Here is a 26,026-nt window from a genome sequence, read left to right on the forward strand (position 1 = left end):
ATAGAACCATCAAATGTTTTGTTTCAACTAGTCAACAGGGCAAGAATAATGTTAAGAAAAAAAGATGCACATTAATTGGCAAACATTTGTGAAGAATCAACCATGAAGCAACAGGACCCTATTATCCTCAATACTGTCATGGAGTACAAGGTGTTCAGTGCTCTGAGACATGGCCAAGGTAAGGAAGGATGAAACCCAATCATCACTGAACAAGATACATAAGTTGAAACATCAAGACTGGATCAAGAAATACCAGAAGACAGATTTTTCAAATGTTTTATAGACTACAAAGAGTGACTCTTGATGAACAAGATGAATGGGCCCATGGCTGGGTCAGTAATGGTCACAGACCACCACTTTGCCAGCAAGTTGGAGGTTGGGAACTGTTGTAGCCTGCTATCATTAAAGATGAGCTAGTTGGACTTTTTGGGTTGAAGATGATACACAAATCAACTCCCAACAACTGGCAGTTTTTAACACTAGATGTCCCAGAAATGTCGAGCTCCGTAGGGTTCCAATGGTGGAAATGTTAAATGACCCCTCTCTGGGACTTCTAGTGTTAAAAGACACTTTTTCAATCTGTGATACAGGAAAAAGTCTGCATTATTTTAATGCATGACAATACTTCATTGCATGCCTTTACATAGTGGACTGATTTGTGGCAGATCTGGATGATCCTTATTTTCCCTGATGAACATAATCTACTCTGAGACAAAACTCATTGGGAAAGTGGATTAGTGATCTGTGCCCTACTATTATGGATAGAAACTTGACTAGTGGAACCACTTGTTATTAAGTTTATTACACCATACAATAGAGATCTTTCAGGTATAGTTGAATATCCTATCAAAAGAGTGAGATGTCTTTAATTAATGTATTACCCTATTACTGTAGTTTAATATTTTTAATATCCTGTTAGAGGAGTGATAAGATTAATATTATTATTGTGACTATACACGAATAATATAAGGGTATATGGGGATAGTCAACGTTGATTGGGGGATAGTCAACGTTGAGTGGGGCGGGCACCACAGTCGTAAACTATAAGGGGCCAACTTGCATGGCCAAGTATGGAACCCTTATGGTGATCTAAATATAAATATATATATATATATATAGGGCCTTGCTTAACTATACTTAGCTTTTTCATGTGACTGTGTTGGTATTTTCTGCATATAGTCATATCTTTAGACCCAAAACGTCTTTGTGTGTGTTTACACCAATTTTTGCTCTTAATATACCTCTATTCATTATTGTGCTATATTTAATGATGTATAGGGTTGCCATTGAGGTTTTTTTTTTTTAGTATTATTGATAAAAGTTTTTTTCTAATTTTGTTCAGTATACAGTTTGGCAACTTAATCTTCGAGCTCTTACCTTTTTACTTCACTGATTGGCAAGCCAGTAAAGGTCAAAAAAGAGTTGTTCCATAAACAAAGTACATTCTAATCAATTTACCCCTTTAAAAATTAAAGCATAATAACTTAGCCCTCTTCCTCATATGAACTAAGCCCTATTCTGAACTTGTGGGCCTTTTTTAAACTACAGATTTATGGTGAAGATAAACAGCAACCTCTCTAAACAGTGACTTGGAGGCTATGGCTGGTACCACCCAAAAAGTTGCTTGTCAACAGATTAAGAAACTGACAGGCTCGGTGAATGGAAGGCTCATGATTGCTAATGAAGAGAAGGTTGGCTATATTGCTCACTGATATATATTTTAAATTATATATATTTAAATTATTTAAATTTATATTTCTAAATTACAGAAATGTATTTTTATACATTTTGAGTTGTGTTGTATTATTCTCCCTTTAGCAGATGAAAATAAGCAATTGAGATGTTAAAATTATCATTTTTCATTTAGTTGCATGATAATTCTACACAAATAGATATTCTCCTAACAAAAAAAAAATCTCACTTTAACTTTTTTAAATATTCAGGTTTATTAACCTTTTGTGTTGATCCACAGCTCTGTGGTTGTTCAATAATAAAATTAATCATCAGAAATACACCTTGTCCAATAATTTTGCAAACAGTGTACCATACTGGGCTCATTAACTATCAACTGATCTAAGGGGCTTCATTTCGTAAAGGGTTTGTCCCATTGATGATGTTTTATATCCCCCAAAACCTTCTTTCTTTTTATGCCTGTTTAAAGAAAAGTTAATATTGTAGTCAGTAGAAAAATATAGCCATGTGTCAGATACTGCAATTACAGTGCTCTTCAAGCACTAACAGAGAAACATAGTTGTAATAATTTAATAGTGTGAATGTGGTGAACTTACCATATCTGGAGAATCAATACATTTTGTATACCACCAATATCTTTCTTAGTTAGACAGGCCATTGAAACGTCCTTGAGTGAAAGTTGTCTCACAGTTGGATCATGTAGCATGTTCATGAATTTCATACTCATTGAATTTATGGGTTCAAAATTGTAAGAAAAATCCCAATGAATTGCATTTCCAAGCAGTCCAAGAACAATAAAAAAATAAATATTTTCAGCGGTTAAATTGCATTAGTATTTTAACCACTTAAAATATTTTTTTTTATTATTGTGCTTGGAAGCGCGATTCATTGGTATATTTCCTACAATTTCGATACTCTTGTAAAATCAATTAATCTGATCAGTAAATGGCATAGCGGCAAAAAAAATTCCAAATGCCAAAATTACATTTTTGGTCGCCACAAATGTTGCGCTAAATGCAATAACAGGCGATCAAAGCATAGCATCTGCGCAAAAATGGTATCACTAAAAACAGCCTGAGATGCAAAAAATAAGCCATCACTGAGCCATAGATACCGAAAAATGACAACGCTATGGGTAACGGAATATGGCATAAAACATATGGCACTTTTTTTTTTTACAAACTTGATGTTTTTTTAACCCCTTAGATACAAGTAAACCTATACATATTTAGTGTTTACGAACCCGCACCGAACTCAGACATCACAGCGACACATCAGTTTTACTATACAGTGAACACAGTGAATAAATATCTCAAAAACAATAGTGCTATCACACTTTTTTTTGCAATTTTTCAGCATTTGGATTTTTTTTGCCGTTTTCCAGTACACTATATGGTAAAATTCATGGTTTCATTTAAAAGTAAAGCTCGTTCCGCAAAAAATAGCCCTCACATAACCATATTGACTGAAGAAAAAGTTACATCTCTTAGAAGAATGGCAAAAAAACCCAGAAAGCGCAAAATCGGCAGGTCATGAAGGGGTTAAAATAAGGTCCCAAAACATTGACCAACCTACAGCCATGTGCCTTTTGCTCAAGTAAGTTCTCGTCTGCCGAAATAATTTATGATGTTGGGAATTCAGAATTTCTTGCTGTCAAATTAGCTTTTGAAGAATGGAGCTATTTTTTGGAGGGAGAAATTCATCAAGTCATAGTCGTGACAGATCATAAAAATTCAGCTTATATTGATTGAGCCAAATGGTTGACCCAAGACAGGCTTGATGGTCCTTATTTTTCTCTAGATTCAATATTTCCATCATGTACAATCCGTGGACTAAGAACATGAAGGCTTACTCTTTGTCACATAGCCTTGATTCAGTTTATTCTCCAGAATCTCCATCCTCCATTCTTCCTCAGGAAATTGTGGGTTGTATAGTATCCTCAAAGTTGGAAGATGTTTCATATTTTTTAAAAACTTTTTTATTTTTTACCATATTTGCTAGTCTCCTTAGAGGACTATAACCTGCGATTGTCTGATCTCTTGAGCAATATTTGCTGTATTTAGCAAAATCATGGTCTCTTTTGATCCCCGGCCATAGGCAAGGTTTCAAGGGAGCTTTGCAATGACAAGCGTGGAGGTCTTTAATAGACCCCCGACTGTCACAGCAACCCATCGGTGACCCACAATCACATCTCAAGTGCACACGTAGGCACATAAAATGACAAGTCCACATGCAGGCATACTGTTGATGCCGTTGTCTGAGTTTGCTTCACACCACTTGTGATTGATAGCAGCAGATCCTTGCTGCAACAAGCAGCCATTACCTGCTGAATGTGGAGCAAACTGACTCCGTAAGCCTATTCCATACACTCGGTTACAACTTGCACAGTACATGTATGGCACATTGCATGAAGGGGTTAAATCTGTAAAGAAAAAATAAGCAGCACTCTGCTGGTACAGTAAAATGCATTTTTACCAGCCAAAACATGTAGGTAGAGTTGAGCAAATACCTAACTATCCGTACTCGCTATACTCATGAATACTGTCTAATACTCATGTATTCATTCTGAATAGTGTGTGCAATGCAAGTCAATGGGGAAAAACTCACAATAAATTTTTTTATCTCTTGTTACAGAATTCTCAATGATATTGCAGTGACCCCCAAAAATGTAATTTTGCTTTTTTGAATTTCGTTCCATTTATGGTGTTGTATGGTAATTATTTTTGTCTCTTGATAGATCGGACTTTTCTGAATGCAACAATACCACATTATGTGTATTTTTTCATTATCTTTATTTTTAATGATGAAAAAGAAGGTTGATTTGAACTATTTTTTAAAGTTTTTTTAACCCGAATTCCGCACTATTCGCTACTTGCACAAAAAGTATGGCATTTAGGTTACTTGCTACATTGTGAAAACAAAAGAAAAAGGAGCTATTACATGCAAATCAAATTAATTTATTCTTAATAGTAAAACAGTAGAAAAGACATTAGAGCATAAGATAGGGAACATACACAAAGGTCCCGTAAACCACATTTTCAATCACAGTACAGTTATTACAATGAGATGTTAAAACCCCAATTATAAATGATATAGGTAAGGCCTAATACAAACTTGTAATATAAAACTAAATTAGGGATGAAAATGGGCTGGAAGTCCTATAATTAAATCCGTGAGATGGTAAGACAAGTCATATTAGCCCTATCCAGCACCTATAAGTCAGCCAGAATGTGACACTTACCTAAATCAAAGGTGGTTCAGGAGAGCCACATTGCGAGTTTTTCCCCCATTGACTTTCATTGCACACACTATTCAGTACGAATAAGTGAGTATTAGACAGCAGTACTAGTTATGAGTATAGCGAGTACGAATAGTTAAGTACTCGCTCAACTCTACATGTAAAGTAAAAATGCTATGTGTGAACATACCTTTGCTCTTTTTCTGGCCTATAACCATAAACTCAGAATTCTCTGTCTCTTAATAATATGAAAACCATAATTTATAATGATAAAAACCTAGATATTACATTGTGTTTGTTTTCGATATTTAAGTTATCAAGACCAGCAGTAATACATTTTGTTTAAAGTAACTTTTAATACATATTATAGGATACAATATGCATTTTTGTTAGTTTATTTAAAAAAATAACATAGAAACATGTATATTTAATACTTCATTCATTTTCTTAACACAAGCTCATTGAAAGTTCTTTTTGCTTTGGAAATATATATGGATACATTCCCAAAACTTAACATTAAAATAATAATGAAATGTGAAAAAGAAAATGTATTTAGATTACTGAATGCCTTATCTATTTGACAGCCATAATAAATTTACCCTTCAAAATCTTCCTTCTTTTATATTCAATAAACCATTCATTTTGGTATTAAAGTTATTTTGAGCTTTTGGCCTTAATAATTATTTTATTTAAGAAAATATAACAATATACAAGCAAAAAGGGAATTAAAATATGAATGCTAACAAATGATAATGCATGCCTATTGTAAAGATTTATCAAGACTCATCTTTCCTTGCTCCAAATTTTGAATGACTAAGCTGAAAAGCAAGGCTTAAGAATTTGGTTCAGCCATTTAGAATACATTCAGATCCGTACACAGAATACCAACTTACATTTTTTGGGGGGACAAATGACAATAATGCGTGGCCATAAAATTGTGTAAATAATATAAATTAAGACAGAAGAAAACATCTTATTGCCATTTAGTATTTTAATCCAAACAATCATATTTTATAGAATATCTGTTCAGGTAATAATAGTAATATCATTCTTTTTTAAAGTTTTAATTTATATATACTTTTAAAATTTAGGACCGTTTATTTGAAGAAATTAGTAAAATGAAAATAATATACAAATTAAGAAAATTTTATTGAGAGTTATTTTTCACATCACTTTTGTTCAGTAAAACAAAAAAAAATTACTTCATCAAAAGTAAAATGCCAAATACTGCTGGGAGTTCTGCAACCAGATTCTTCTTCAAGTATCCAGTTTATTTCAAAATGTACTTAAAAACTAAGGAGCACTTGGTGGCCAGCAACCAAATTACAACAATGTCATTGAGTAGCAGGAGCGTTGTGTTGAGGGCAGGAATGTCTGTATATCCTATGTTAAGAAGGCAGTGGAATGAGTTTAGAACAGAGTCCGCTCTCTGAAGATAAGTGAAATAATTCTCTAAAGAACATACTCATTTTTTTCTCCTAAAGTTGTAAAAATTCTTCTCTGAAAGCAAAATAAATAATTAAACAGGCCATCCTAAAAAGTGAAAGAAAAATAGTAGTTATTACATTTCACAATGTATAAGCTAGACAAGATACCGTACATTAATTACATGCACATTCTACTAAAAATGCAATAAACAGCTACAGAAAAGCTGTAAAAAAAAAAAATGTAATATAACATATTACAACATATATAGATATGCAAATGGACACATAGGTTTGCATTATTTTTCTACTTAAAAGATTTAGGACCAGGCTATATACTCTTGTTCCTGACTATGGACTTTTTCAGTTTTTTTTGCACATGCGGTTTAAAGACTTGTAAACATTTTTTTCATTCAAATATTCAAATAATTTTTACTGTGGGTATGTGGGGCTTAATTTTTATGTTATTTTTATACTTTTTTTTAACAAATTTTAGTGAGAAATAAAGGAAATAAATTATTTTTAAATACTGTATTTTTCGGATTGTAAGACTCACTTTTTCTCCCTAAAATTTGGGAGGAAAATGAGGGGTGCATCTTACAATCTGAATGTATCTTACAGGGAGTTGGAAAATGGGTGCTGTGCTGTCAGCAGGAGCTGTGCTGGTGGCTGGGGCCTGTGCTGGTGGCGGGGGCCCATGCTGGCAGCGGGGTACTGCTGGCTGTTTGGAGCAGGGCAGTGCAGCAGGTATTCCAGATGCTCTGTCGGCAGTGTGGGCTTCAAAAAAATGGTGCCTGGAGACGGCATGTGCGCAGATGGAGCTCTCTATCTAACCAGCAGCGGACTTGAGGAAAATGGCGTCTGGAGGCGGCGCGTGCGCAGATGAGATCTCTGCTTGTTATTGAGCCGAGAGCTCAATCTGTGCATGCGCCACCTCCAGGTGCCATTTCTTTTAAGTCCGCACCACCGACAGCATTTGGGAGTGGGACACCTGAAACACCACCCTGTTCCGCACGGCCCCTGCAGCCAGGATAGACCCCGCAGTCAGGACAGATCCCGCAGCCAGCACAGCCCCCAATGCAGCGCCTGCAGTATCGCCCTACTCGAGTACCGTATCTACCTCCTGTGACCTCACTCCACCACCGGAGGCGCCCCCCCCCCCCCCGGGTAAGACACCACTGGGGTATAAGATGGATCCCCCCTTTTTTTTAACTTTTTTCTCTCTAAATTTGGTGTGCGTCTTATAATCCAGTGCATCTTATAAAACAAAAAAAATGGTTGCTTATGACCACAAAGAACAAGTGAATTACATTTTAAGATTTGTTTTACTTCTGTAACAATTATTTTCAGATTTCAGGTGGGGCTAGTAACAATAAATTGGAATGCCAATGGTTTTAAAATTTATGTTTTACCTGCCTTTTACTTATTCAGTTTTAGTTTATTTCATATATTATGCCACCCCCATAAGATTCTTAGAAACATTTAAGGGGCATTTCCACATTTAAATTATTTTTTAACCTGATATCCCCTGTAACTGGTGCAGGTATTTTAGCCCTAGTTGTAGTGGAAATACAGTTGTCTGGGTACATAACAGAGCTGGGTACATAACAGAGCTGACTGGTTTTCCTTCACCCAACAATCACATGACAGCTAAGTGAGAGAGGAGAAATACCAATAGTACTTACTATACACTGTTTACATAGTGCTTTTTCAGTGCTGTCCATACAGTCAAGAAAGCAGAGGTGGTAATAGATCATCCCTGCCTTCTCTATGGAGAGCTCAGCTGTGTAAAACCCCATCTTCTCTATAGAGAACTTTGACAACTCCCCATTCCTGCAGAAGCACAATCTACAATGTAGTGACGTTTTAGAACATGGACCACCCAGACATTTTAAGTCTATGGGTGGCCTGGAAGCAGTTAACTATGAAAAGATTTGACACCTAAGTTGACATACGTATTTAATAGCTTGTGTTATGTTAAATGTTGCATATAATTTTTCTGCAGAAATATACATTTTCTGCATAAAGATATAATTAGCCTGTTGTATGTTAGGCTGAAAAAAAAGTGAAATCTATAAGTATCACAAGTAGTATCTCTAGGTAAGCAGAAAAATTAGTTCAATAATGCGACAGTGGAAAAAAGTATATTTCCTTATTGCAGCAATCTTCCATAGTTCAAAACTAAACACTAAATTATATGGACATTTTACTTATGGGCAGACATATTGCAAATAAGATGATATATATATATATATATATATATATATATATATATATATATATATATATATATGTATATATATATAAATATACAGTGAAGGAAATAATTATTTGATCCCTTGCTGATTTTGTAAGTTTGCCCATTGACAAAGACAGGAACAGTCTATAATTTTAAGGGTAGGTTAATTTTAACAGTGAGAGAAAGAATATCCAAAATAAATATAATCATATTGCATAAATTATATAAATTTGTTTGCAGAGAGAAATAAGTAATTGCTCCCTCTGGTAAACATGACTTAATACGTGGTAGCAAAACCTTTGTTGGCAAGCATAGCAGTCAGACTGTTTTTTTTAGTTTTTTAGTTGATGATGAGGTTTGCGCACATGTCAGGAGGAATTTTGGTCCACTCCTCTTTGCACATCATCTCTAAATCATTAAGGTTTGGAGGCTGTCGCTTGGCAACTCGGAGCTTCAGCTCCCCCCATAGGTTTTCTACGGGATTAAGGTCTGGAGACTGGCTAGGCCACTCCATGACCTTAATGTGCTTCTTTTTGAGCCACTCCTTTGTTGCCCTTGCTGTCTGTTTTGTGTCATTGTCATGTTGGAAGACCCAGCCACGACCCATTTTTAATGTCCTAGCAGAGGGAATGAAGTTGTCACTCAGAATTTTACAGTACATGGTTCCATCCATTGTCCCATTGATGCGGTGAAGTACTCCTGTGCCCTTAGCAGAGAAACACCCCCAAAACATAATGTTTCCACCTCCATGTTTGACAGTGGGGACAGTGTTCTTTGGGTCATAGGCATAGGCATTGGGTCATTTCTCTTCCTCCAAACACGGCGATTTGAGTTAAGACCAAAAAGCTCAATTTTTGTCTCATCTGACCACAGCATCTTCTCTTAATCACTCTCAGAATCATCCAGGTATTCAATGGCAAACTTCAGACGGGCCTGCACTTATGCTTTCTTGAGTAGTGGGACTTTGCGGGCACTGCAGGATTTTAAGCCATTACGGAGTAATGTGTTACCAATGGTTTTCTTGGTGACAGTGGTCCCAGCCGCCTTGCGATCATTAACCAGTTCCCCCATGTAGTTTTAGGTTGATCTCTCACCTTCCCCATAATCCTAGATACCCCACGAGGTAAGATTTTGCATGGTGCCCCTGATCGATATCGATTGACACTCATTTTTTATTTCTTCCATTTTTTTACTATTGCACCAACAGTTGTCTCCTTCTCTCCCAGTGTTTTACTTATGGTTTTGTAGCCTATTCCAGCCTTGTACAGGTTTATGATATTTTCCCTGACATCCTTAGAAAGCTCTTTGGTCTTGCTCATGTTGTAGAGGTTAAAGTCTGTGTGATTAATTGAGTCTGTGGACAGGATTCATTTATACAGGTGATAATCTAAGACAGATCTCTTTAATGCAGGAAACGAGTTGATTAGGATTATCTAAGTGGACTGTAGGAGCCAGAACTCTTAATGGTTGCTAGTGGATCAAATACTTATTTCTCTCTGCAAAATGCTAATAAATTGATATGAATTATACAATATGATTTTCTGGATTTAATTTTTGATATTCTATCTCTCACTGTTAAAATTAACCTACTCTTAAAAATATAGACTGTTCTTGTCTTTGTCAGTGGGCAAGCTTACAAAATCAGCAAGGGATCAAATAATTATTTCCTTCACTGTATATATATATTATTTTCTTTCAAGAGTTGCAACTTCTTACGTACGTGTCAACATAGCGTGATGAAAATAACCCATTTCTGCAATTGTTTTCAAAATATGTTGAGCTTGAAAAAAGTTTTACAGTTTGTAAAAAAAATTGATTTGTGTCATCATGATGTCACAGTCGTCTTTCTATCTTTGAAGACTAGTGACAGGTTCAGGACTAGAGTCATTCATTACCATCTTAGGCTTTATATATTAATGTAGTTTCATTTTCTTTGGGACTTAAGAAGTTAAAGTCAGTTTTGTTGCCAGCAGCTCCTAGCAGGAAATTTCAGCTGCAGCTGCGTTGTAGCCATGCCCATTCACATTTAAGTAGTAGTGTTTTCCTAGCAATCTTTGCTGAAGATACAAAGTCATTGTTCACTGGCCGCAAAAGTGTAAGGTCCTACTGAGGAGTTGTTCCTGAACTTGGGCTTTATCCTTTTTCATTGCAAGTTCCCCCATTTGTCTGTCCTTTCCTTGTGTCTTATTGGTGCAGCGATGATGATCTACTGAGCCTCACCTGCCTCCCTCTAGCCTGGGCACCTACAGGGATTCTCAGGATCCTGCTCGGTGACAGAGACTGTATAGAGACTGGCAAGGAAAGTAGGGACAGCTGCAGGTGAGGATAGGTGTGCCATCTATCCATCTCACTAGCTTCAGGGCTCTCCATTTTTATTGTTTCCCTAGTGTCCTCTTTGTGTTTTCTGTTGTGCGTCAGACGCCCATAGGTCTGAACGCATGTGCCACGCTCAAGCATGACATTATCTTCAGAGCTTTACATTTTTTAGCTTTGTCTCTATAGCTCAGGTGGTTGCGCTTGCACACCTCATGCACACTCTCTCTCAGAAGATCATGGATCTGTGCTCTCAGCTTGTGCTTTAACTGCAGCAAATTGCTAGGTTTGTAATCTCAGTGTATGACCAGGCACAATAAGAAACCAAGATATTCCTCCCAGATACGTTTTATAGTGGGATGTACAAGTTTACCACCTTCAGGGAGTCCTGCAAGTTGTACTTCAGGCTCTGGTTTTGTACTTCTGAGAAGGAGGAACAGCGAGTGGGGATAGTTGTCTCTCTGTTGTGGGGAGATCCCCTGTACTTGGCCTTCTCACTCCTTACCGTCTCCCAGTCACTGCAGTTGGTAGATTAATTTTTTGCAGCTTTGGCCCTGGTATACGGCGACCCTATCGGCATTTTACTCACGGTGTCTAAACTTTGTACACTACAGCAGGGGGCGTGACTAGCTGAGGAATATTGTACAGAGCTCTGGATATCTTGCTCCATCTGTCTTGCTATGTCTTGGATGGTCTTCCCACTCCCATCCTTTTGGGACTTTCCTGGTTGAAAAGGCATAACCCTGTGATTGACTGGCAGTCTAGGGAAGTAGTCAGTTGGGGCAGTTTCTGCAAAACCAACTGCCTGTGTGCTACCATCTCTGTGGTATTGATTAAAAACTTGCCTCCTTGTTCATTAGTGGTAATTAACAAGGCTTCTGGGAGAGGCGTTTGCATGCTACCCTCATTCTAGGGGGAGAGTAGGTCTCAGTTCTTCCCTGTTAAAGGGATCGTGAAAGGGTGGTCGTCCCTTCTAAGTGTCCGGTACCAATGGGGTACCCATTGGTCCGGTACCAATGGGGTGCCCATTGAAAAAACAGGGAGATACTCTTGTTATAGGCATGGACAAGATTACTTCTGCTACTGGATGTGTGTGTAGTAATAAATGTTCTGGTCTGGACCTATGTGTGAATGAATACATATGGGTGTCCATTAAAAACACCAGGTGGAAAAGTGTGGTAGGGGTTCTAGATTGGAGGTTTGCTGGTCCTTTTAGAGTAACAGACATTCTTAACCCTTTGGTCACATGGCTAGAGCTACCCCTAAAACATAATACCCATCACGTGGCCCACAGGTCCTTGCTTTAGAGATGTGTTGTGCCTACATGATTAGAACCATCTCCTGGGTGCTTGGCTGGTGTCTGAGAGTCTTGTTCACATTTGTTGAGGTGAACGATGTGTTCTAGTCTTGAGATTTCTGAGGCCTCTCATTAAAGCGGGGGGTACTGTCAAGGTCGTCTCTCCATCTTTGAAGACTAGTGACAGGATCAGCACTATAATCATTCATTACCATCTAAGGCTCTATATTTAAACGTAGTTTAATTTCATTTGGGACCTAAGGAGTTAATGTCAGTCTTGTTGCCAGGAACTCCTAGCAGATAATATCAGCTGCAGCTGCTTTATAGCTATGCCCATTAAGATTTAAGTAGTAGTGTTTACCCAGAAATACTTGCTGGAGATACAAACTCATTGTTCTCTGGCCCCCTTGGTGGAAAGTCATTCTGAGGAGTTGTTTATGAACTTGGGCCTGATCCTTTTTTGTTGCTGTTCCCCCCGATTTGTGTTTTATTAGTGCAGCGGTAGGTCTAGTGAACCTCACATGCCTCTGACTAGCCACCTACGGGGTCTTAGGTTGCGGCTCGATGACATATTTGGAGACTGTATAATGTCTAGCAAGGAGAGTAGGGACAGCTGCAGGTGAGGATAGGAGATGTCCAATCTACCTCTCTCACTAGCTCCAGGGCCTTCCATTGTTATTGTGCCCCCGTTGTCCTCTTTGTTTGTTGTGTTTTTTGTTGTGAGTCAGATGCCCGTAGGTCTGAACGCACGTGCCACGCTAAAGTGTGGCAAGTGAGCCCGGGCTCATTACTTTTTTACTCTTCTGTCGAGGGACCTGTATGCTTCTTTTATGATGCCAAGCTGTAGTTTTTAGTCATACCAGTTTGGTTGTATAAATGTTTTCAACATTTTTTTGCATTTTTTGTTGCTGCACCAATCTACAAACAGCAATTTTATCTTTTCAATCTTTTTTCTTTATGATGTTTACTATATGTGTTAAATACTTTTATATTTTACTAGATCATACTTTTAAGAATGCAGAAATACTTAATATGTTTTACAAATTTTTAAAGCACCACTCCCGTGTTTTTAATTATATTTCACAGCTGGACTGGTGCTTTATATGTAAGTTCCCTGCATTATACTCATCTGCCACAGTCATATATTTGCAGTGGCTCTCCTTACAGATTCTAGCAATTTATTACCTGGGAATAGCCCCAGTGTTTCATGGAGCACGCTGGAGGTCACAAATCAATGTAACTCTATGAGAGTCTCATTCTGGTTTTGATCTGGCTCTCATAGAGTTACATGGAGTACTTGTGACTTAAGTTCTGACTTTTGGTCAGTCAAAAGTTACAGGCAGAAAATGTGCCATGGGATTGGAGCGGTGCCAAAAAAGGATGAAAACGGAGGCAAGTGAGGATAATACCGGGAGCAGAGGGCTTACATTTACAGCACCACTCCAACGCTGGAAGAAAAAAAATGCTGGAGTTGTGTATAATGTATTTTTAACTGGGCAAAAGTGGGGAGTTTCAAATATTTACTTTATTTTATTCTTTAATATTTTTATGTTTTTTTTCCAAATTGCATTTATTTTTTGAGTCCAAATCTAGGGCTTGAACCTGTGATTGTTTGTACTGCAGTATTGCAGTGTATAGAACAAATTACAGTCTCTTATGAAGCCCAGTGCATGGCTTAGCTTCACAAAAGTACATAGATGGCAGTGACAGGGGGCCTCATCTGCCAAAGTCCACAGCTGTCACATCATAGAGACTGCAGGTGTAAATAAAATAGGTTGTTCTCCTGTTTACAGTATATGCCTATTTTGTATCTTAAGGGGGCTTTACACGCTGCGACATTGCTAATGCGGAGTCGTTGGGGTCACGGAATTTGTGACGCACATCCGGCCGCATTAGCGATGTTGCTGAATGTGACAACGATGAGCAATTTTGCATCGTTGCAAAAACGTGCAAAATCGCTCATCGGTGACATGGGGGTCCATTCTCAATTATCGTTACTGCAGCAGTAACGATGTAGTTCGTCGTTCCTGCGGCAGCACACATCGGTATGTGTGACGCCGCAGGAACGAGGAAGCTCTCCTTACCTGCCTCCCGGCCGCTATGCGGAAGGAAGGAGGTGGGCGTGATGTTACGTCCCGCTCATCTCCGCCCCTCCGCTGCTATTGGGCGGCCGCTCAGTGACGTCTCTGTGACGCCGCACGGACCGCCCCCTTAGAAAGGAGGCGGTTCGCCGGTCACAGCGACGTCGCCGGGCAGGTAAGTATGTGTGACAGGTCTGGGCGATGTTGTGCGGCACGGGCAGCGATATGCCCGTGTCGCGCAACAGATGGGGGTGGGTACCCACACTAGCGATATCGGGACCGATATCGCAGTGTGTAAAGTAGCCTTTAGAGAGCAATTAATAGGTCCAAACGTTTTTATCTATCTATCTATCTATCTATCTATCTGTCTGTCTGTCTATCTATACTACCACCACAGTTATAAATGCCATCTAAATAGTTATTTTTCAATATTCTAAGACACAAATTTCTATACATTCTATCTGAATTTCTTTAGTTCTACTTGCTAACTGTCAAAGGTTCCTTAATTATCCTATCAATGTTAAATACAATACATGAAAACAATACATGCCACATACTGCCTTACCTTAATTCTTCTTTTCATACCCTAGTTGTATTATATTCAGTTTCATGTTTGTTTAGAGACCCAATGAGGCAGAACCTGGAATGTTATGGCTATTTCATTCAATGTGTTTGCATAAAACAGATTACATTCAGAAAATGATCATAAATAACAGATCACACTACAAAAACACAGGCATGCAAAACAGTAAAGGAAGAGAAGAGTTTTTGAGAGATATTAGTGATTTTAATGTGCAAAGAAAGCATGTAGTGCATGTAAACAAACACATAAGCACAAGTATGCATGCAATACAAACACAGATAAACATACAGGTAGTGCTATAACATCCAATGGCTTATGGAACGGTTATTTCCCTGACAATTTGTATACAAATCTTTTTCACAGTCATTCAGTATGCATTATATTAAAAAAACTATTTTTCTTATTTTGTTTTCTATTTTTTTATTATTAAAATGCTCTGCTAAATTTCTTACTGATTCATAAAATAGAACCAAATATTATTTCTAGGAATATTTAATCAACAGTACTGATAATAAGAACTGGTTATAATAACTAAAACCTCAGAGGATTTCATACATACTGTATATGTTAATGTTATTGCATGCATGCAGGAGCATGGCATAATTCGATATAGTAAAAAGTGCAACCCGAAAATTGAAATAGAAGCATTCACTGAAGAAGGAGGGTTAGTAAAAGTTTTACGATCTATGGATGCATTATCATTTAAAATTCTTATGAACCAGTGACTTAATTAAAAATATTAAATGAGATGAAAAACAATATGTTTCATCATAAATGAGTGAGTGCTCATTCTACAATTTATTTGTATATTATCTAAATTTTTAAAAGAGTTTAAAAAAAATCGAAAGGTAATGGTAAGGGAAATGATGAAACATAAAAAGATGAAAGAATATATTTGAAGGAACGAGCAAGTCCTTAAGTAAATGTCCTCATCAAAAATTTATTGATACTGACCGCTGGACTGATTTGTCATGTCTGGATAGCCTGTGACTTGTAGTGGGAACCTCTTCAATTTCATCAATATCACATGTGTCTGTAGCATCCTGTGAATAACTATGCTTCATTACCAGGATATTTCTTCTATTCATAGGCTGTAGATTGGGTTTAGCAGGCTGGTTTGGTGTGTCTGTTAGTATGGGTGCTTCTCTTGTACTAAGGTTACTACGGCTGCCCTTAGTGCTTGACAGTTGTGATCCACAGTGATGGTCATGAATGCATTTTGAAGATGATCTTCGTAATTTATGGTAATTTTCAAAATCATCTGCAACATCAGCAATGTCTGCTGCAGCTCCTGAACCTCTAAGAGTGCATAATTCATAATGTGGAGGTTCAAATACCTCTTGAAATACTGTTTGGTCAAAGTCTGCCTTCCTTTGGATGAACTTTTTGCGAGGCTGTTTGATTTGTACTATTACAGAGATAATAATGAGAATGATGACAATGCAAGAAGAGACCCCTATAACTGTCCCACTGGTATTTGTAAGCTGGTCGAAAAGGCTGGATTTTCTTTTTTCTGTAGGATAAGAACATTAAATAAATACATTATTGGCAATGATAACAATAACATCTTAAGATTTAAATAAAACACCAGATTATTAATTATGGAAACCATTGTATCTCAATATATGTAATATAGTATTTGTAGCTAGAAAGGTACGTCATGTACCAGTATGTACTACTCAAAGGCAGAATAGTTCCAGAAAAAAGCACATATAAGCATTTTTTCTGCCATCTTATTGGCAATTCATTGCTTGAAGAAGTGTAAAGCTGTGAAAATGGGAAACAAGTGTGAAGAAGGATAAAATCACAGTATATAACAATGTTTTCAGTCCACTGTGGCTTGATGCTATGGAAGCACTGTGGCTCCTATAGTGTTATATGGTTATTGGCTCTGTAATGGACTATTATAACCACCTTTATTACTGGAACCATTTATTTTATGATCACAATGACTGGTTCTAAAATGTTGCACCTTTGTAATAGGGGCATATTTTCTGCCTATATAAATTATGATATCTCGGTTGTTTTTGTTACACAGATATGGTGTATTAATTTTTGTGATCATACCTTATACCTCTTAAAGTTACTATGACACTTAGTACTTTGTTGTCACTTGGTATATTAAATTCTCAGACCACACTCGTAATTTTGGATGCTGCTATGGTATCTGGGATGCTGTCCATATTTTTCAATCAGCCTGTTTCATTGATGTGCATATGCTCCTTGATGCTGCTTTCCTCCTTGCTCTTTCCACGTTGTTTCTCTGACCTGTGGTATGTACATAGGGAGCCATGGTAATGCGTGGCTCCTTCTGCGCATGCGCAGGTCCTGACGCCGCTGTGTGCTGCCTTATCCAATGAAATTGGCATATTAACTGTAATGTGACTGCTTGAGAGAGGTTAAAAAGGTCCTGGCAGATCAATGGAACACTTTCCCATCACTAAGCCATAACTTTATATGAGAAATGATCGTCGGGGGTCTTCCCTTGAAATTCCATCTATGTGGGACGGCAGACGGCACCTTGATATGTATGTACTAGCATTAACTAGTTAGATGAGTTTTTTTCTATGAATCTCTGAACCACTTTACTAACCTCTTAGGATCACCTTATAGCGCCTGGGAACAGGATTCTTTCCTCTCCATCTGAGGATTTTGGATTGAACTTATTTAGGTGTGCACACATACATGTACAGTTCAACATTTTTTCCCGCTACATCCTTTTTCTATTTTTTGCCTTGCTTATGTGTATTGTTCTTTTTTACTTGTAATTTTGCACTTTGATGACATTAATTTAATAATGATAAATAAAATTTAATATCTTATTAAACACTACGTTTCCTCAGTTTCTCATTTGTAATAGGGGCATAGTAGATGTACCATAATGGGCACTATAATTGACTTTTTCATATGATATTCTCATTTGGGCATTGTGAATATTGGTATTAAAAGAAAATTAGTGACATGTTATGTTTTGAAAGCACTGTGGCTAGCTGTGACATGATATAACAATTAAAACAGAAAAAAATATAAATAGGTGAAAATAAGAAAACAATTGCACCAGTTTGTGGCTAATAAAAATAAAATCAAATCCTTGTATTAATACATCCTTTTTTTAAATAATATAGTAGTGCAAAAAATGCAAGTGAGAATCCAACCCAAGACAAAATTTTTATTAAATGAATTATGTTACATCATGTTAGTTATCTCAGATAACTTTTATTTCTGAAGATCTTTTATTTTCACATACTGGAAGCAATCTTTAACCTGGTTAATGTCTCGCTGGTGGGTATGGACCCACTGTACCACGGGTTCGAGCTTACCACGGCATGGCATGACTAAGCGACTGCCTCATCTTCACTAGAGCCTCTGATGGTAAGGTTGGTTAGGCTTGTGCTGGAAGGTTAGCCGCCAGGTACCACTCTAGGGTAGTCCCTGGGTCTACAACAGCTAACCCCAGGGGTCAGGAATTCAGGTACAGATCAAAGTATAGGCAGAATGGTTGGAACGGACTGGCAGGCTGGTACTTGCAGGACGGTTGGTACAGTCTGGATGGCAGGTAGTGAGAGGATTTATGTTACACAATAGACAGCACGTACTGGCTGCACAGATAGTGCAGGCTGGACAGCAGGTACTGGTAGTATGACTGGTGCAAACTGGAGAGCAGGTTCTGGCTGAATGGCTGGTACAGACTGGTACACTTGAATGGGTATGCAGAACTGCAATGGACTCAAGAACTTGGGTTCTGGAACACAGGACTGGAACAAATTCAATGGACCTGACAACTAGCTAACTAGCTACAGACTAACTGATAAGACACATTGCTCAGGCACCTCCCTAAGGGGAAGGATGCCTTAAATACCCAGTACTTCTCAGCTGAAGGCTGAGAGACACTTACGATTAAGTGCGCTGGCCCTGTAATAAGAAGGGTGAGAGTGCACGCACCCTAAGAGTGGTACTGAGAGACCTGTGTGGTATGCACAGGCTATAGGAATGGAAACCTGCTACAAGAACTGGAGATACCACAGAGTGGCCAGCATGGTGAGTGCACCGGCGTCTTTGCCGGGTGGAGGAAGCGAGACAGTGCAGATATGTTGGTGCGAAATTACAGTACCCCCCTCCTTACATACCCTCTTTTCCAGGTCTGAAAAGAATCTCTTCAAAAGAAGCGGACCATTAATATTCCCCTCAGGCTATCATGCCCTCTCCCCATGATCACAACCTTTCCAGTCAATTAAAAAAAGGGTTTTACCTCATACCCTCTTCATGCCCAGGATGTTTTTTACCTCAAAGATATCCTCCAAACTGACAGGTTGAGGCAAGGTACAAAGATCCTTGAAGAAGTGACTCAGGATAACATTCTTGAGGGATCCAACTTGTAGGAAGGCATATTGAGATGGATATATCTTGATGAAAGCCATATCTTGTCTCCAGGCTGAAAACTAGGTGTGCCCAGACACCACTTATCTGTGTGCCTCTTAATGTTTCGACAATTTCACCAGTGTGGCTCAGGTGTCTTCCCAGACCTTGGAGAAACTCTTAGCAAAAGTGCCGGCCTCAGGGATGTCCAAAGTAATGCTCACAGGAAAAAGGATGTTGGCCTGATGCCCATCCACAATTAAGAATGGGTAACTTGCTGACACTTCGCTTACATGGTTGTAGTATAAGGACTCTGTCCAAGGCAAAATCTTGACACAGTCACTATGATGAGAATTGGAAGTTGGTCAGGACCTGGTTAACTCACTCCACTTGACCATTTGATTGTGGATGGTAGGCCGAAGAGAAGTCCAGTGATACATTCAGCTGCTTGCAGGTAGCCCTCTACAACCGGAAGTAAACTGGATCCCTCTGTCAGATAAAATGTGGAGCGATAGACAGTGCTACTGGAAAATATGCTGATTGAACTTCTCAGAAAGTACTGAAGCAAATAGAAGAGGAGACAAGGGAGTAAAGTGGGCTATTTTTGAAAAACATTTCACTACCAACCGGAGTATAATGGTAGGTTTGTGATTAAGTCCATCATGATGTGCTGCCACAGAGAACTCGGCATAGGTAATTGTAGTAGTCATCCAGATGGAAGGTTCTTAGTGGTCCTATTACAAGCACATGAAGGACAGGCAGAAAGGAAATCCACTTCTTTGCACAGGATTGGCCACCAGTAATATAGTGAAATGAGAAGAGTTGTATTCTTTTGGCATGACCTGTAATCTTAGAGGAGTAACCCCACTGTAACACTAACCTGTCCATTTGTGAAGAGAGTAGTACCTGGGAAAAGATCACTGGGGCCACAGTGAGCACTTTGGAAGGCTTGATGATGTGTTGAGGCTCTTACTCTTGGTTGGCAGACAGAAAGGACCTAGAGACTGCATGTACTTTAACATTACTGTCTGCTGGCTGAAAATAGAGAACAAAGTCAAACCAGGCAGAAAACAAAGAGGCTTGATGGTGATTCAGCCTTTTGTGCCAACTGCAGATAGGCCAAGTTTTTATGGTCGGTGTAGATGACGACAGGATGTACAGCTTCCTCAAGTAGATAACACCACTATTCTAAAGCCATTTGTGTGGCCATAAACTCATGTTTGCCAATAAAATAATTGCAATCTGGCAGGGAAAAGGCCTTGGAGAAGAATCTGCAAGTGAATCTGCAAGTGACCATTCGCCCTGACGCATATTTCTGAGTGAGAACCACCCTGGACCCAGAGGATTAAACATCTGTAACGGTGGGCAGGGGAAACCTCAGCAGTAGTCATGGTCCTGTGCCCGGAAGACACTAAGCGCACCCCGACCGCGGCTATCAGAGAAAACATGGGAGCACATGGAGCAAGAAGTAAGGGGAATATTGGGAGCTGGGGATTATCCCACAGGGAAATACCTGGTTTCTCCAGCACATTGGTCCTCTCCTGATCACCAGCACCGTCCTTATCCTTAGCAACAAGCAGTTGTCCAAGATAACCAGGCAACTTAAACAGGTTTTTATTAAAGTCCATCTTACAGCTGTACATTAGCTTCATCCTTCTGTCTTTCTCACCTCTGGTAGGTGCGTATTGTTACAGGCATTACAGGCATCACCATGACCTCACACAGGTAGTTCAGGGCCGCCACTGAAATGAACTACTTGATACAGTGCCCTCGGACAATACTCCACAAAACAGTCCCAAAAAGGTGCCCCTAAGGCTCACCCCTATTTGCCGCACTGCTTCCCTGCAAGCCACAATCTTTCCTTAGACTTTCTCAGGCCTCCAGCTGCAGGATCCTGTGCCAGCCTCAGGACTCAGTAGTGTGGTCCAAATTGTGTCTCTGTTGGCAGCTCCCTCTCTCCTGTGTCTCTTTTACTCCATCATCAGAGGTGTCCCAATTTCCTTTATTCTGGTATCTTTCTCATATCCTTGCTCTTGCTCTGTCTTGTGTCCCAAACTTAACTAACTTCAACAGTCTCTATCTGCACACCACTGTAACTTTATCTCCACTTTCCTTGTTACAGGTTCCACATAGCCAGCGACTTTGCTGCTCCACAGGCCTGAAGCCTGACTCCGACCCAGGTTGGGCCCTAACTCCACAGGCCTGAGGCCTGACTCTGACCCAGGCTGGGTCCTAACTTCCATTTGCACAAAAACAGTCTCTCTACCTATGCCCTAGCTTCTCCCCTATAAGCTAATTTCAAAATCCAAACTGTCTGTTACCAGGCAGATTTAGCCTTCAACTGCATACCTATGCCTGTTCCTAGTGTCAGTGCGCTACTCTTAGGTGCCATCTAGTGGTGGCCCCATAAAACTACACATTATTGTAACAATACATTAATAACGCTATACAACACATTCAATAAATGCTTCACAACTATGTGATGTCTTCAGTGGGGGCATCTTCTCTCTCTGGGGTTGCAACCACCCTCTTACACATCCACCTCCAAAAAGAACTGCTTAATGATCTTAAGTCTGTGAAGCACCAGAGCCAATGAGAAGGCCTGCTTTAGGGAGGTAAAAGCACTTTCAGCCTCCAAAGTCCACATCTTCATATTAGTGCTCTTGCGGATCAAGGCAGAGATTTTAGCAGTTCGGGAAGAGGAGTGTGGAATAAACCTGGCTGTAGTACTTTGAGAACCACAGAAATCATTGGATAGCTTTCATGCTATCAGGATGAGGCCACTTTAGGATCACAGATGCCTTCTCAGGATCCATCTTTAACTAGTATTAGTCAGAGATTATGTACCCCAAGAAAGAAAGAGATGTTTGCTTGAAAATGTTCATCTCGAACTTGGCGTAGAGACGGTTCTCCTTCAGTCTCTGCAGAGCTTGGGGACCATTCCTATTGTGCGTGGGCAGGTCAGGGGAGAAAATCAGGAAGTTGTCCAGGTATACAACCACACAAGAGTAGAAAAGAACCAAAAGATATCACTCAGTAGCTGTTGGAAGACCGCAGGGGCATTGCTTTGCACAAATGGCATTACATGATACTTGTAGTGGCCATTCCCTATATTAAAGGTGGTCTTACATTTTTCCCCGTGGTGTTTGCGAACTAGATTATACTCTCCAAGAAGATCGAGTTTGAAGAAGATTCAGGAGCCCCTGAGATGATCGAAGAACTTCAGAAGGAGTGGCAGCGGATATTCATTCTTGACGGTAATCTGATTGAGACCCCCTATAGTCAATTCAGGCACAGAGAGAGCCATAGAAGAGGATTTCTAGATAAATCTCCTTGCCAGATTCTCCTTGATATACTCAGACGTGGCTTAGGTCTACACCTGGGACACAGGGTAGATTCTACCTTGAGGATGAGAGAAGCCCGGAAGTAGGTATATTGCACAGTCATATGGCTTTTGTGGAGGTAACATCTCCGCTTCCTTCTTATCGGAGAAATCTGCATAGGATCAAAAAGCAGGTGATAGATTTGATGAGGTTGCAGGACAGGGACATGGCATTTTTCATGGCATGATTGACCCCATCAAAGCCCCTCACCGAATCTCAACCAATAAGGTATCAACTAGGCACCAGTAATTCCATGTTAACAAATTAATCCAATATATGCTGGAAGTATCAAGTGCAAAATCTATAATTTTATTATTACAATATCAAATGTGTACAATTTTTTTTAACATTATATACTTCCAGCATATATTGAATTCAATTATTAACATGGAATCACTGGTGCCTAGTTGATACCTTATTGTTTGGTTGTGTTCTCTCGTGGTCGTTATCTGGCACAGAATTCCTTACATTCATTGGTGGTGCTCAAATTCCCCTTTCCCTTTCATCACCGAATCTCCACTCCAAGATGGGCTCATGAATTCGTAGTGACGGCAGGCCGAGAAACAGAGGATGTGCCAATCTTGGTAACACATAGAAGGCAATGTACTCTGAGTGCAGCATTCCCACCCAAAGCACCACTTGCTCCGTGAAGGAATGGATGGCCTTGGAAGTGGCCTTCCCATCAATGTAAAATATACCCAGAGGACTTTGAAAAAGTTGGGTGGGAATCTGGTTTCGACCCACCACGGCCTGTTGCATGTCATAAAAAACGATATGAACTATAGAGTGCCAAAGTTTGCATTAATCTTATCAATTTAACAACCCCAATTAAAAAAGTGGGATGCTTTGTAATATGTAAAACAAGAATTCGATGATTTGGAAAACTCTTATAGCTGTGTTTTATTCACAACAGAACATGGAACACATATCACAGGTTGAAAGTTAGACATATTTCCATTTCATTTGAAAAAAATAACACATTCAAAAATTGGTGGTAGCAAAGCAACAGAAAAAAATGGAAAAGGGTTAACAAATGTTTGTAAATTAAGTAGTACTAATGAAACCAGCAGGAGGGTCAACTTTCAACTAAGTCACATGACTGTATAAACAGCATGTTAGAGAGGCAGAGTCTCTCAGAAGCAAAGATGCTCAGAGGTTCTCCAATTTGTGACCAAATGCACAAAAAATTGTGGTAAAATATTAAAAGACATTGAATACCTCTCAAACTACATTTCATTATATCAAAATATTCATAGATGAAGGATGAAATCCATTTACACAAAGAACAAGATCGACATTCAATATTAGAGGTTCATGGTCTATGGGCACTCAGGTAGTACTGAATTAAGAACAGGCATCATACAGTTATGCAAATCACTGCATAGGTTCAGGAATGCTTTCAGAAATCATTGTCTGTTAACACGCTTTGCCATGTAATTTACAAACTCAAGTTTAAACTAAGTTTCAATATTCTTTCGGACAAAGCATGTCCCAAATCCATAAGCCTGCATTTCTGATAGTATGGCGTTGCATTAGTGCCTTTGGCATGGGCATTTAGCACATCTTGAAATGCATTATCAATGCATATATAAAAGTTTTACAACAACATATGCTGCCAACCAGCAAGGTTATTATGAATATAAAAATAAAATAAAGAAGACTCAGGACTTGAGCAGGCAGAATCCTACATCCTCCCCCAAATCCTCCAGCAATTAACCCCTTCACCCCTTGGCAATTATCCATTTTTCATTTTTGTTTTTCCTCCCCTTCCTTTGAGAGCTATAACTTTTTTATTTTTCTGTCAATATTGCCATATGAAGGCTTGTTTTTTTGTGAGACAAGTTGTACATTTGAATGACACCATTCATTTTACCATATTATGTGCTGGAAAATAGGAAAGCAAGTCCAAATATGGAGAAATTGTGAAAAAAGTTAAATTTCACAATGTTTTCTTTTTATTCACCATGTTCACTATATGGTAAAACTGACATGTCAATATGATGCCTCAGGTTGGTATGAGTTCGTAGATACCAAACATGTATACTTTTACTTTTATCTAAGAGGTAAAAAAAAATCAGAAGTTTGTCCAAAATAAGAATAGCGCTTTTGCTATTTTCCGAGACCTGTAGCTTTCTCACTTTTTGGGATCTGGGACTCAGAGACAGCTTATTTTTTGCCTCTTAAAGTGTTGTTTTGAATCTTACCATTTTTTGGTAGATGCGTTGTTTTGATCACCTGTTATTACATATTAATGCAATCTTGCACAAACCAAAAAACGTAATGTTGTCGTTTGGAATTTCTTTTTCTCTCTACGCCATGTACCGATCAAATTAATTGTTTTTATATTTTGATAGATTGGACATTTCTGAATGTGCTGATACCCAATATGTGTCTTTTTTTAGTTTTTAATTGTTTTATTTTCAATGGGGCAAAAGTAAGGGTGAGTTGAACTTTTATTTTTTTCATATTTTTTAAAGCTTTTCTTTAAATTTTTTTATTGAATTTATTACTACCCTAAGGGAACTTTATGACTCTATACTCTGATCGCTTCAGCATCACTCTGATAAGGAGAAATGCTATGTTCCTGTGAGCGTCGGCGATTTGCCGGCGCTCACAGGAAATGAGTCATGACAGCATCAGGAGTCATCATCTGACCCCAAGCTGTCATGGTAACACATTGGCGCCCCGTGATCATATCACAGTGGTGCCAATGGCGGCAAAGAACAGTGCTATCCACACCGCAGCCCTTCTAAATTGTGCTATTAGAGTTTGACAGCGTGATCTAAGGGGTTAACAAGCATGGGTGGTTCTTTGATCCACCTGTGACTGTTAGCCACACATGTCTGCTGAGCAAATCAGCAGACATGTAAAGGGATTATTGCGGTAACTGAAAGGAGGCAAAAAACCCCATAAAAGTATGTCCTTGGTCATAAAGGGATAAATCTCACTTCTCAGACATTTACAGACTGCTGAGCGGATGCTACAAAATGGTAGACATGACCCTGTATCAACTTTTTGAGATTTATTTGTGCCATCAATTTCTAAATGAGTCAATTTTTTCAAATGAAATAGAAAAATGTCTAATTTTCAAGTTTTGATCTGTGTTCTATGTTCTGTTGTAAATAAAACTCCTTATTTAATGCTGCACACATCAATCATTCTGTCCAAAGCCGGGATTGCACTCTTTGCTACATGGCCTATTTTGTATTAAAAGGTATACCGACTGAGCTAAGACATCAAAACGGTGTTATGCATGCAAGACGTGAAGTATAAACGGAACTAAAGAGCAGGTTTTTGCTCTATAAACTATAGCCATAATGGCTCTAGGATGCTGATTAGAAGGATGCCTTGAGTGCAGAAATACGAGGCTGGACTGCAGGGGAATCTTAGTCTAAACCTTCCGAAATTACATAATCTGTA

At 38.8% G+C, this 26,026-nt stretch overlaps 1 protein-coding gene across 1 annotated transcript in view; it reads right to left on the reverse strand.

Annotated features, from left to right (window-relative positions):
* Window positions 1–5,352: 5,352 nt before the first annotated feature.
* Window positions 5,353–26,026, reverse strand: part of NETO1 (neuropilin and tolloid like 1) — a 267,053-nt gene continuing 246,379 nt past the window's right edge. The window contains exons 9-11 of the mRNA XM_075314612.1: window positions 15,822–16,380; window positions 14,850–14,924; window positions 5,353–6,463 (exon numbers count right to left, since the gene is read on the reverse strand). Coding sequence (XP_075170727.1) covers window positions 14,864–14,924; window positions 15,822–16,380 — 620 coding nt within the window. The 3' untranslated portion in view covers window positions 5,353–6,463; window positions 14,850–14,863. The remainder of the gene's footprint in view (window positions 6,464–14,849; window positions 14,925–15,821; window positions 16,381–26,026) is intronic.

Source organism: Anomaloglossus baeobatrachus, chromosome 6 (assembly GCF_048569485.1).
Source record: "Anomaloglossus baeobatrachus isolate aAnoBae1 chromosome 6, aAnoBae1.hap1, whole genome shotgun sequence".
NCBI classification, from domain to species: Eukaryota; Metazoa; Chordata; class Amphibia; order Anura; family Aromobatidae; genus Anomaloglossus; species Anomaloglossus baeobatrachus.